The sequence below is a fragment of the Poecilia reticulata genome, linkage group LG3, assembly GCF_000633615.1.
Source record: "Poecilia reticulata strain Guanapo linkage group LG3, Guppy_female_1.0+MT, whole genome shotgun sequence".
Lineage (NCBI taxonomy): Eukaryota > Metazoa > Chordata > Actinopteri > Cyprinodontiformes > Poeciliidae > Poecilia > Poecilia reticulata.
Genome location: NC_024333.1, coordinates 3,057,671 through 3,069,964, shown reverse-complemented (window position 1 = coordinate 3,069,964; position 12,294 = coordinate 3,057,671). Strand labels below are relative to the sequence as shown.

At 39.4% G+C, this 12,294-nt stretch overlaps 2 protein-coding genes across 3 annotated transcripts in view; one reads left to right on the top strand and one right to left on the bottom strand.

Moving 5' to 3' along the window:
• Positions 1-816: 816 nt before the first annotated feature.
• slc7a6 (solute carrier family 7 member 6) lies at positions 817-8,303 on the top strand. Of its 2 annotated transcripts, XM_008404889.2 has the most exons (10): positions 817-947; positions 2,955-3,529; positions 3,616-3,741; positions 4,812-4,956; positions 5,053-5,176; positions 5,262-5,365; positions 5,460-5,556; positions 6,059-6,208; positions 6,436-6,619; positions 7,328-8,303. In XM_008404889.2, exons 2-10 carry the CDS (start codon positions 3,040-3,042, stop codon positions 7,393-7,395), a joined length of 1,488 nt encoding a protein of 495 aa, XP_008403111.1. In that variant the 5' UTR covers positions 817-947; positions 2,955-3,039; the 3' UTR covers positions 7,396-8,303. The 2 variants fall into 2 exon arrangements, with proteins under 2 accessions (XP_008403111.1, XP_008403110.1); XM_008404888.2 differs by lacking the exon at positions 7,328-8,303 and having other exon boundaries at positions 6,491-6,605.
• slc7a6os (solute carrier family 7 member 6 opposite strand) overlaps positions 8,051-12,294 on the bottom strand; it is a 5,094-nt gene continuing 850 nt past the window's right edge. The window contains exons 2-5 of the mRNA XM_008404887.2: positions 11,403-11,726; positions 10,289-10,495; positions 9,885-10,017; positions 8,051-8,903 (exon numbers count right to left, since the gene is read on the bottom strand). Of these exons, the coding sequence (XP_008403109.1) occupies positions 8,782-8,903; positions 9,885-10,017; positions 10,289-10,495; positions 11,403-11,726 (786 nt within the window). The 3' untranslated portion in view covers positions 8,051-8,781. The remainder of the gene's footprint in view (positions 8,904-9,884; positions 10,018-10,288; positions 10,496-11,402; positions 11,727-12,294) is intronic.

Here is a 12,294-nt window from a genome sequence, read left to right as displayed (position 1 = left end):
TTTAAACACTGGTGTTTAAAAAAAAGTGTTTTTTTTTTACACTCTTTGGATGTAAAAAAAAGCATTCCTGGGAAATGTTGACTCTTTTGAATTTCTGGGACTTGAGGTAAAAGACCAGAAACAAACTCTTACACTAACTCTATACAAAATCCCAAAATATGTGAAAAAAATTATAATTGACTTCAATGAGTTTGTATCTGTCATATGCACTGATTATGACTGTTTGATAATTATGTGAGATTTCAACACCCATCCTGTGTGATGTGCTTGAAAGCTTTGGTCTGACTCAACATATCAAAAGAGCATAACGTATAATCTAGGACACGCTCTGGACCTGGTTATCAGAAAAGATGTGAATATTTCCAAGGTTTCTGTAAGTGATGTCACCCTGCCTGATCACTTCTTTGAAAGTACAATCTCCGTTGACCCACATAGCAAAACATCTACTGTTACAAAATGTTCTTTTACAGACAACAAAGCAGACACTTAAATCTACTCTTGGACCTCACCTCTATGCTGTAAGGCAATGTGTCTCATTGGATTTTATTTTGGGCTAGCAGAGTAAAGGGAGATGAATTTTAATGGGCAACACAATTTTCAGATTTGTTTTATTTGCAAAACAAATATTTGAAGCCCCTAGTTTATTATTTTTTTTATCTGTCACCACAGAGTGGTGTTTTCTTTTTGTGAATAAAGAATCTGGATTTGTTATCATAATTTCTTTAAGTATCATCATGTATCCTAAGGTGTATTGTACAGATAGTACATGTTGTGTTACAGGATGCCTCGTCACATGACGCTCCCCTAGCAGCAGCAGCAGCAGCAGCACGCTGTTTACTGGCTGCAGATGGATCAGCTGTGAGCGGTGCGGCGCAGGGCTGGTTGCCAGTCATAAACACCAACGCAGGAAATAATAATTGGAAGAAAAAAAAAAAAAAACAGCTGAGGTAAGACCGAACATTTACATCATGGGTTTATGCTGTCTGTGGTTGATGCTCGAACGACTGTTTTCATTTTATTAGCTTGGACAAAAGAGATATGTCTGTGACAAGTCAGCGAAATAAAGCCATGACAGGAAGTGAGTTCAGGAAAAAGATTACACGAATATCGTTAGACACTGTCTTAAGTTGTATGCTTTTGCAAATGGTTGGAGACGAGGTTTAAACTAAATATGAAAAAAGTTTGAAATAAAAGAATAATTGAATAGATAGGAGATAGAAAATTTAATACTCTAAAATTACACAATATTTGGTTGTATTTTGAAATTCATGAGCGGAAAATAAATGTGACACCTGCTAGCTTAATGCAGACAGAAAGCACCGGGTACTGCGGCTCGTTTTCTTTCATATTTGTTTTCAAGTCGCTCGCGGCAGATGTTCGGCGAAATTTGAGCCTTTATTGGCAGGAGGAAAAAATGAACCCAACAATGTTAGGGTTGCAACTTCCGCTCTACTTTTTACTTATTGAAATAATTCATTTGCGTTATTAATACTGTGTTATGTCCTGACTTTGTTTGGGGTTTTTTGGATCTACTTCCTTATCCTGGACTGAATATCAATGAAATGTAAACTACGAGTGCTTGCTTTACACATTATTTTAAGTAGTTTTGAGATTTCCTTCGAAGAAAGGTAGACAAACACAGAAATGCGTGAAGATGAAGTTTTCCTCAGGCCAGTTTTTTCATGTTTATCTGAGTCATGGCTCCTCATATACTCCTTGTTACTCACTGAGTTGAAAAACAAATGGCACAAATCCGTGAGGTCCCCACATCCTGAAAATTGAAATATATATGAAATTTGATTTCAGTGTTTTTCTAAATCTAAAGTATGAAAAATAGTGAATTCGGGATGAAAAAGGTTGGATTTTAAGACTTTGTCCACCATCATTATTTATGTTTTAAAGAGAAAAAGTTGCTGTGTGAAAATAATTTGTTCTTTTATGCTGAGATGGATATAGTCACAGCTCTGTAACTATCCATCTGTACTCTGTTTATTTCACAGTGTTTTCACAGTGTTACAGTGTTGTGCCATGGGCTACTGGGGGTCTGGTCATACAATGACGGTGTGTCCAGTGCTGATAAGATTAACATGTCGGTGAACAATTTTTCTCCACATGTTGAGCTATAAAGAGCAATATGACCATGCATACATGCATACATGTATTAAAAGGTCTAGTCAAAGTCCAAGCTTAAGTCCAATTGAGAATCTGTGGCCAAAGTTGGACAATTCATATCCACTGATTTTCTCCAACCAGTGTAGAGCTGGAGCTATATGTTGCAAAAATATAGATATTTGTATCCTGTATAAATCCTGTATAAGGGTCTGCTGTTCACAAATCCAAACATTTACCACACTGTAAAAGCTTAAGGAATAGGTAGATTTTCAAATAAAGTGGCTCTGCATTTGATTCTTTGAACAGGACGCAACATTGAAGCAAAACATTGGGTCATTGAAGCCTTCTCCCAAGAGTTGACTTTTTTTTCTCAAGAACGAGCAATAAACAATGTAATCAGCTTCCTGTTTGTATCCAGGAGTTATTTTTGGTACTGTGTGCCTTTTATACGGAAATCTGGTGAGGGGAGGGTGGAGACATGATTTCTGTTCAAAACAGAACATCAGGCGCATGCCATGTCTTGTCTTGCTAACGTCTATAAAGATCACGCCTTTATCTGCCTGGTGCATTTGTCACGTCTTCATGACACAGATTTGATGAATGACAGGTGAGCCTTATAGAAGTATCTAAAACTACAGTGTTTTCTAATGTTTTAGCAAAGATGAAAGTTAAAGTGTGATGGTACGCACAACACATCTTCAATACCTCCATTTCTTTTTAAACACTGCTGCCCCTTTGCGGAGTGTAGATGATACAGGAGGCCTTTATTGTTTTGTAAGCTGCTTCTGAACATTTCAGCTCCATTTTAATAACAAAGACTGTATTTTGGATCTGTTGGACAGTTCGTGCCCAAGGTTGTCAATTAGGAACAAGGGGGCAGGATCATCCTGGCGCAGGTACCACTGGTTCAGCCCCAAGACCAACATCATGGCCGGCGGTGAAGGATCCGACAAATCGGATGGCAGTGCCAGTCAGTCTTCCTCTCGTCAGGATCATCCCAAAGAACACATGAAGCTCAAGAAGGAGATCTCGCTTCTCAACGGGGTCAGTTTGATCGTGGGAAACATGATCGGCTCTGGCATCTTCGTCTCTCCCAAGGGCGTGCTCATCTACAGCGCCTCCTATGGGCTGTCTCTAGTCATCTGGGCCATTGGCGGCCTGTTCTCGGTTGTTGGGGCCCTCTGCTATGCTGAGCTAGGCACCACAATCACCAAATCAGGGGCTTCTTATGCATACATCCTGGAGTCATTTGGTGGCTTCATTGCATTCATTCGCCTGTGGACGTCACTGTTGATCATTGAACCCACCAGCCAAGCCGTCATAGCCATTACATTCGCAAACTACCTGGTACAACCACTGTTCCCAACTTGTGAGCCCCCATACACAGCATCCCGCCTCGTCGCTGCTGCATGCATATGTAAGTACCTTTGAATCATGCAATGTCCCTCTGTTATTTGCTCATGTCCTTGTTGAGTTGTGTGTGAAGTTTTTCTCTCTTCTCAGGTTTACTGACATTCATAAACTCTGCTTATGTAAAGTGGGGCACCCGTGTACAGGACATCTTTACCTATGCAAAGGTGGCGGCACTCATTGTCATTATCATTACTGGTTTTGTCAAGCTGGGCCAGGGTAAGTAGAGTTATGGCATGACTGTCATAAAGTACTAATACCTTAATGTCCAGACAGCAGACCCAACATACCACAAAACCTATCCTGGATGACACCGTTGCTAATCAATGTCATTTGCTTTTTCCTCTCATGTCTATCTCTAAGGGTTAGAAAGCTGGTCAGAGAGACCAGGCAAAACTAAAGCAATGCCTCACCCCCAAAAATTATAAACAAAAGTCAAGAAAAACAGCAACGTAGCAGAGTTACTCCAACATGCTGCCAGCCTAAGCAGGGCAGTTCTATTATATGAGTGTAATTATAAACAACTCTGTAATTTTAAGTTTATAATTCCATCCATTCATTATCATACATGCTTAACCCATCGCCCATGTTGACTGCTGAAGAGAGGTAACAGCACCCTTTGCGATCCTAAGCATGTATGATAAAAGATGGATGAATGGAAAAATAACATCTTTGAAAAGCATATGTTACTAATTAATACAAGTGGTAACCATGGCCCAGGACGTATCTGTGAACACCTAAAACCAAACACTAATTTATTGTCACTTATTTAACAAATGATATTTTTTTGGTCAAGTTGATCCTAATTTAAATGGCTAGTTTTTGGCTAACAGTAGTGAAAAGGCTATAATAGGTATAAATTGAGGTTTTTTTTTTAATTAATGCAAACTAGCAAAATTATGGAAATTTGTGCATAACTCAACTCAAAGTGTTTTGTTCAGAATCACGTAAACAGGAGGGCTTGTTCTCTTCAGGGAAAAGAAGGTTTTATCTTGGCAATCTTCCCAAACGAGCCAAGCCAGTTTGCTTTCTTTTTCACCTGCACTGGTGCACTCCCCAACTGTGACATTTAACAAGCCTCACTAAAGTCTAAGATGCAATTTGCTTGTGTTTTGTAAATTTACATTCAGACCTAGTCTACCAGCTTTTGGAAGAAAATGACTTGGCATTCATTCTTACTGCAAACCTTAACCGGGTTACCAAGAGAAGTCGTGACCTGCCTTATGTCCACAATGTGATGACAATTACTTATTTGGATAGAGTTGAAAACAGCTTCCTTGGTTTTTCAGGCTACACAAACAACTTCAAGTCATCCTTCCAGGGCTCGTCCACAGACCCCGGTGATGTTGCTCTGGCCTTGTACTCGGCACTCTTCTCATATTCCGGTTGGGACACGCTCAACTTTGTAACAGAAGAGATCAAAAACCCAGAGAGGTCATTATTACTTTTTTTTTTTCCAATTCTTTGTCATCCATTCAGAAAGAATTTAGTCTGAACATTTCTAAATGATCAGATGTGCTGCTGTTATAGGAACCTACCACTGTCCATTGCCATCTCCATGCCCATTGTCACCATCATCTACATTCTCACCAACGTGGCCTACTACGCTGTTCTGGATGGCAGTGCCATACTGGCCAGCGATGCTGTGGCGGTGGTGAGTTAACAGTCTGCGTCTGATCAGGACATAGTTATGGAAATGAGAATATTTTCATAATGTTACCTCTATGTGTTCTCCACAGACATTTGCAGATCACACGCTGGGCGTCATGAACTGGATAATCCCCATTGCTGTAGCGCTGTCCTGTTATGGAGGCCTAAATGCTTCCATTATAGCCGCTTCAAGGTGCTGCGCATTTATCCACTCATTAACATCAAGTAAAAGCAAACAGCATTATAGTTATGTTGATATTAAAACTAGTCATGTTTGTTGTGTCCAGGTTATTCTTTGTAGGGTCCCGGGAGGGTCACCTTCCAGATGCTCTGTCCATGATCCATATTCAAAGATTCACTCCAATCCCTGCGCTGATTTTCAATGTAAGAGAAGAAATCATCCTTAAATTAATCTGAATGGTAAAAGCACAGGGGGAGGAAGTTAAGACTTTGGAGGATTTGGTGACACTTAGTGGCAGAAATATATCACTGCACCTGTTTGAAACGTTGCTGAAGCTGAAAATGCCATCTTAGAGCACTTTCCAATTGCAATAAAACAAAATATTCTCTACCTACTTTTGAAATGGATGAAAATAGTTGTTTTTGTCTTAAAAAAGCAACAATAACAAAACAAGCAAACTATGAATGTTTCTTACTATTTTATGCTATTATTGCTTCAAAATGTCTTTTACTACTTTTAGTATGGCAGTAGATGGACATTTTTGCATTTACTGATGAGGTATTTGGTATGAAAAGTCTCACAAGCATTGTTGTACACTGTTGGAAATAAACAAGGGATTTTAAGGACCTTTTCTGTCTGTGGATTGTGATTAAATATCTCCAGCTGAAACATTTTCTGTTTCTTTTTTTTTCCCTGCCTGCCCAGTGTATCATGTCGCTGATCTACCTCACAGTGGAAGACGTCTTCCAACTCATCAACTACTACAGCTTCAGCTACTGGTTCTTCATGGGTCTGTCTGTCGCCGGGCAGATCTACCTTCGCTGGAAGCAGCCTGACAGACCCAGACCTCTCAAGGTAACATTATTGACTCATTTGTCTGAATTGGGGTTGATTAGAAGAGAGGAGATGTGATTAAAGCACAATCTGGTTGAACTAATCTATATAAAAACAACACAAACAAGATTTTTCAGTCTAGTTTAAAAACAGTTATGTGATTAAAGCCGAGTGCTTTGACATGTTTTCTTACATAAAGAATATTCTTACTCTAGCCCCCCTCTCTCCCCGGTTTTGCCCTTCTGTAGCTCACACTGTTTTACCCCGTGGTGTTCTGCCTGTGTGCTGTCTTCCTGGTGGCAGTTCCTCTGTACAGCGACACCCTGAACTCCCTGATCGGGATCGCAATCGCCCTATCTGGTGTTCCCGTCTACTTCCTGGGCGTCTATCTGCCAGAGTCCAAAAGACCTCCGATTATCATCAAGCTGCTGCGTGAGTACGCCACACATCCTGGGAGGTTTTACAACTCATTCATGAGCAACAAAATGTGACTTTTTTGACAAAAAACATGAGTTTATTTTTGTAAAGTAAAATTGATTTCTATGTAAAAAAGAGTAATGTAAAATAAACGATTATATAAATATCCAGCACCTAATTCAACAGAGGTCCAGCCGAATGGTGTTACTGGTCTGACCACACGTGGAATAGATGTCACCTGAGTGAAGTGCCAGTGGCAGTAACTGTTTTCCATTTACCTTAAAATTGTGCAAATTGGAACTATGAAAATAAATGCACTAAATGGAAAAATGCTAATTTTGAAAAAAAAAAAAAAAGTGTGAGGATGAGATGGTTTTTCAGCTGTATCACAATTAATGTATTTGGTAAAACTGCAATGGAAACTAATTTTTTGCATCATGCAAGTCATGTGATCAAGAACCAGAGTCTTTGGTTGCCACCATAGAGACCAAGATGACAGGAAGTGATTGGCGATTTATATTTAACGATATATCACTTGCACTAACTTATTCACTTGATTTTAAATGTTTTTTTAACGGAAACACTTTTTTTTAATTAAAAAAAAAGCATTGTTGATCATGATTGATTTGTAAAAGCAATAGAAGGGTAAAACATCCAATGGTAGGCACTGTAAGATATTAGAATATCTCAATATGTCCGGTCTGCTAACATGTCGTCCTGCAGGTTCTCTGACTTTCTTCACCCAGTACACCTGCTTCTGCGTCCTGACAGAGACGGACAAAAGAGAGTAGCCCGTTTCCTCCAGACAGGAAACTCTGCTGGGAAACAAGCAGCTCTCATCTTTTGTATTGTTCACCATGCTGCTGCCACGCATACATAAATGCAATTTATGTATGGAGAAATATACAGCTTAATGACCCGTTATGACTTACTACAGTCACACTGGTGGCTGAATATACATTTTCTAGGAACATAGTGCCATTTTTAAGCACACCAAAAAAACTTGAAAAACTTAAAACACTACTCTGGTTATGTTTTTGATGAGGAACTGACCTGATATATAGCTAAAAAAGAGACAAATATGTATTAAATATAAAGAACTGCTGAAAACTGTCACAGTACCTTGGAATAGTTCACACTTTTCACAAACTATTTGATAAGTCGTATTAGCTGTTATTTCTCCCAAAATTCAAATTAAATGTTTGTGGTTGTAAAGTGGTATGTGAAAAAACAGTATAGGCAATTTCTACTATAGCGAGTGGGAAAGAAATTAGGGAAAATTGTCCAAAAGGTAAAATCATACAGGTACTCTTCTATTGTTTAGCGTATTGCTGCTTCCCATTGAGAGAAGCCTCTTCCTTTTATATTGAATGGCTGGTTTCACTATTCCTGCCTTTAATTATGTAGTATTTGCACTTTATTCTGAAATAAACTGTTTCAAAAATCTTTTACCAAAGCCCTTTTTTCTTCATGTAGAGAAGAAAAAACAGACTCATTTATTTTCAAAGCTTTCTTTGTTTACACATCTACATATTTACAGAAACTTTAAATTTCAACAAGCATTCCAAAAACGTTCCAAACTCCAAACTGATTTTTTTTTTATCCAAACCACAAACTCGCACATCCACAACAGAAAGTTACGCACCAGCCTTTCACATTATGCAGAAAGCAACCCCCCCACCCCAAAAAAAACAAACTAGTTTATGTACGCACTACCATGCACAGAATGCAAACACCCTAAAAACTGCAACCACACACACACACACACACACACACACACACACACACACACGTCTGGAGACGACTCGCTAACGGAAGTATTGAACGGCACGAAGCGTACGAGGCATACCACACTAATGTGCAACGATTCACGTGGAACAAACACCCACATACAGATTCACTCTAGCACAGCTTAAAAATAAAGACAGACGCTCTGGTTCCTTCTGGAAACGCTTTCCCTCCCTGAGCCTGTGTAACAGAGAGACGACCGACCTGCAGGAAGCTTTCTGGAATTGGGACTAATGCTGCAGTACTTTGGCACACCACACCAACGTTGGGAGATCTGAACTGTTGAGATCGTTTTTTTTTTTTTCTTTATTCTGTACTCTCTGCTACACAGAAGCTCGTAGAGTGAGGCATCTTGAGGAAAAGGAAGCTGGAAAGTTGCGGTGCAGCAGTCAGTCAGAATCATATTTGTCTTCGTCGTCGTCTTCGCCGCTGCAGCCCAGCTCCTGCAGCACGTCTTTCTGGTAGCGCTGCCAGTTCCTCCTGCAGTAGGAGTGCTCCTCCTCCCAGTAGTCTGGACACAGAAAAACAAAAACATGACGGATGAACACAATCAAAACTATTCCAGACTGATACAATGACATTAATTGACTCGGTCATTGCTCTGACATTTTTAAGTCAGTTGTAATGAGTCAGTCCACAGAGGACATTTTGAGGATCATCAATTTTTTTTTTTCCTTTTGCAAATTTGAGATAAGCCCTTTATATACATTGTATTTAAGGTACTTTTTTATTCTGGTAGTAATCATCTCTGGATGTGACTGGTGAATGTGAGCTCAGCTGTTCAAAAATGTGATCAATCAGAGGAAATTGTTCATTTAGCAAAGGTGCTAATTACAGCTCACCTGACAGCCAAGTCTGTTGGTCAGATATTTATCCCTTAAACATTTTTTAAGAGTGTTTTATATTTACTCTAGCAGCAAAACGTCTTCAATGATCTGAAACATTTAGATGTAACACGTGTTGTTCGACTCCAGGATCCTATTGCCTCATTCTGTCACACTCCTTGGCAATGATTACATTCAAGTTTGACATGCTTGTCAGTGAATATACAAGAAATCTAAAAATCAGAGGGCGGTTCTTTTATACACAACTTTATACAAACTGTAATGTGCAGAAGTAAAAGAGCAAAGGACTGATTGGAGCACAATATCTATTAGCCATAACTGACTATGATGATAATGTCTAAGAGTTGGAATGACAGATGAAAAAATTGAGTTATGAAAGAGTGGATTTATTTTACAATATTTAACAATGCCACCTTTTTAGAAATGCTTAATATCCTGCAGGTTTAAAGAGTTAAACTTCGTCCCACAGCGTGGGACGAAGTTTTTTTTCCACAGCTACATTAGCAGATCCTCCATCTCTGGTTTAATGTCACCATAAAACCCATCAGGTTCATGTAAACAGTTTTTCATTAGAAACAAAAAGTAAAAGCCGTCGGCAAACAGGAGCAGAGCTGAGGTTCCCATCACCTCAGCACTGAGAGGCCTACCTCCATAGCGCTGCTCCCTGTCGCTGTCTGAACCACTATCCTCATCAGGGTAGTCATTCCTCCAGTTGCTTTCTTCATTCTCGTCATCTTCATCATCATAAACCTCCTCTTCATGGACCACCAGATCTGGAACCTGAGGAGGAGGAGCAGCGTTTATGTGGCAGCCTGGCAAAGGCTCAAATCTACAATGTTCATATTTGGACTAAGGTTTGTGAATAAAAGCGCTTCAAGGAATTCTATTGTTAAAAAGAAAAATAAAGCAATACTGGGTAATGTAACACTAATTACTCAGTAACAAAGGCAGCAGCAGGGAAAGCCCCTCTGCAGTAATTGAGCCCATTTCTTCAGTCACTCACTCAGATTTCAGCACTCATTCATCTGTCCGTCCATCCATCCACACACACCAGTTCTCCGTCGTCAGCATAAGCCCTGACAGACAGGATGTCCTGGATCCAGCCTGGTGTGACCGTTTCCTGGTAGTAAAGGTCGTAAACGTAGTCGTCGTTGTGCTCCCGGTGCTCCACCCCCGGCTTCTCCCCGGAGACGGCCAGCCGCTCCCGCAGCAGCTTGGTGTTGTTGCACAGAATCACCTCTGGGTCTGAAGGCAGCGTCTGGAGTCAGCAGCAGCAGAGACAATGACGCAGTTAAGACAAATTAATCATTTGTGTTCACCTCTAAGCTCACTTCTTTTAGTCCGGGCCACATAAAGGATTCAATAAAGCATTCTAATGGAGCAAGTTGATTAATGTTGTCATGGTTTTGTTAAATTGGTAAAACTTGAAAAAAAAAATTATTTTTATATATATATATATATATATATATATATATATATAAAGTATTACTAGTGAAAGTGAATTGATAAACTGAAGCCAATCATTAGTAGCAGTAATATGACAAATGTATAGAAAAATTTTGAGTTAGGGTGGGAACTTATAAGAATTTTTATTGTCAGGATCAATTTCAATTAATATAAAAAAAAAACAATCCATATTGCCTGGTTTGTTAATTTTAACGTTTTCTCCACCGTTTGTTCAACAAAAGTATTGATAAATCCTAATCATTTGAAAATGTGATTAATGTGTTTAGTTTAGTGATTCAAATCAAACGTCTTCATGTAACTGTTTCCTGTTTCAATGGAAAGGTTTGTTTGTGGAGATGACTGCTGCCATAAAGTTACATAAAAAAGGATTAAATAGTTCTTATCACATTAATACCACAACATATTGTGATAAAACTTCATGTCCATGTCATCCACACCTAGTATGAATGCTACTACTATAATCATAAAATAGAATACAAGGAATATTCTGTTGACACAAGTAGAAATTGGTTTAAAACCTTAAATATTAGCAAATACAAACATAACCATAAGCTATATAAAACTCATATACCCATAGAGTAAAAAAAGTGCCAATTATCTGCAGTATTGTGGTTTAATTAAACATATCTTCACCATGACTGTTCAGGCCTCATCTTTTGTAAAGCAGTTTAAGTATTTAAACTTAAACTCCTCCCCACCTTCCTCAGTAGTTTGTCTGGATCCTCCTCGTCCTCCTGGACCAGATCCACCACCTGGATTTCCCCCAGTCCGCACCGTTTGTCCGTCCTGCTGTCCTCTCCGTCCTCTGAGGCTTCATTCTGGGGGGTCTCCTGCTCGGCGGGCCGCAGCAGCCCCGTGCGGTGGCTGGACAGGATTCTGTAGCGTTCCTCCCTGCGGGTGCTCCACTTGGTGCTGCGCAGGTCGCCCATTATCCGCTGGGAGCTGGAGGCGGACGGGCGCAGGGCGTGGGCCGCGCGGGGCCGGGCCAGAGCCTGCCGGACCTGGGTCTGGACCGGAGCATCCTAATGAGAAGAGGGGGCGAGATGGACGTGTGTTGTTACCGTAGCAACAAGTACAAAAAAAATAAATTATATATGGATAGAAAGAAAACCTAGACATGGTCCTTTAAATTCTTCGTACTAAATGAAAATATAACCACGTATTATTAACTTCTTTAATACATCAAGAAAGTAAAACAACAAAAATTTTCTTTTAGTGTTTCTGGAAGGAAACAATACTGACATATGAACAGCTGCAATGAGAGACCAATGTTCAGTTCACATGAACTGAACATGAACATGTTCACGTGAACATGAACATGTTCACCAATCTGATTTTTTTTAAAAAAATCAGCAGAACTCATTTAAAATGTTTCTCTATTTTTTTTTTTTACTTAATTACACATTTAATTTATAACTGCACCAGTACAGCACACTGAAATACACCAATAGATTCACAAGCTTGGTCAAAGATGGAAAAACAACTTTAATTTGTTCAGTCAGTGAAATTAGGAGTAGAACAGCCAATGGAAAACAAATAATAAAACTGAAACTGACAAAAACAAAAGACTGACCATCTTGGTCATATATA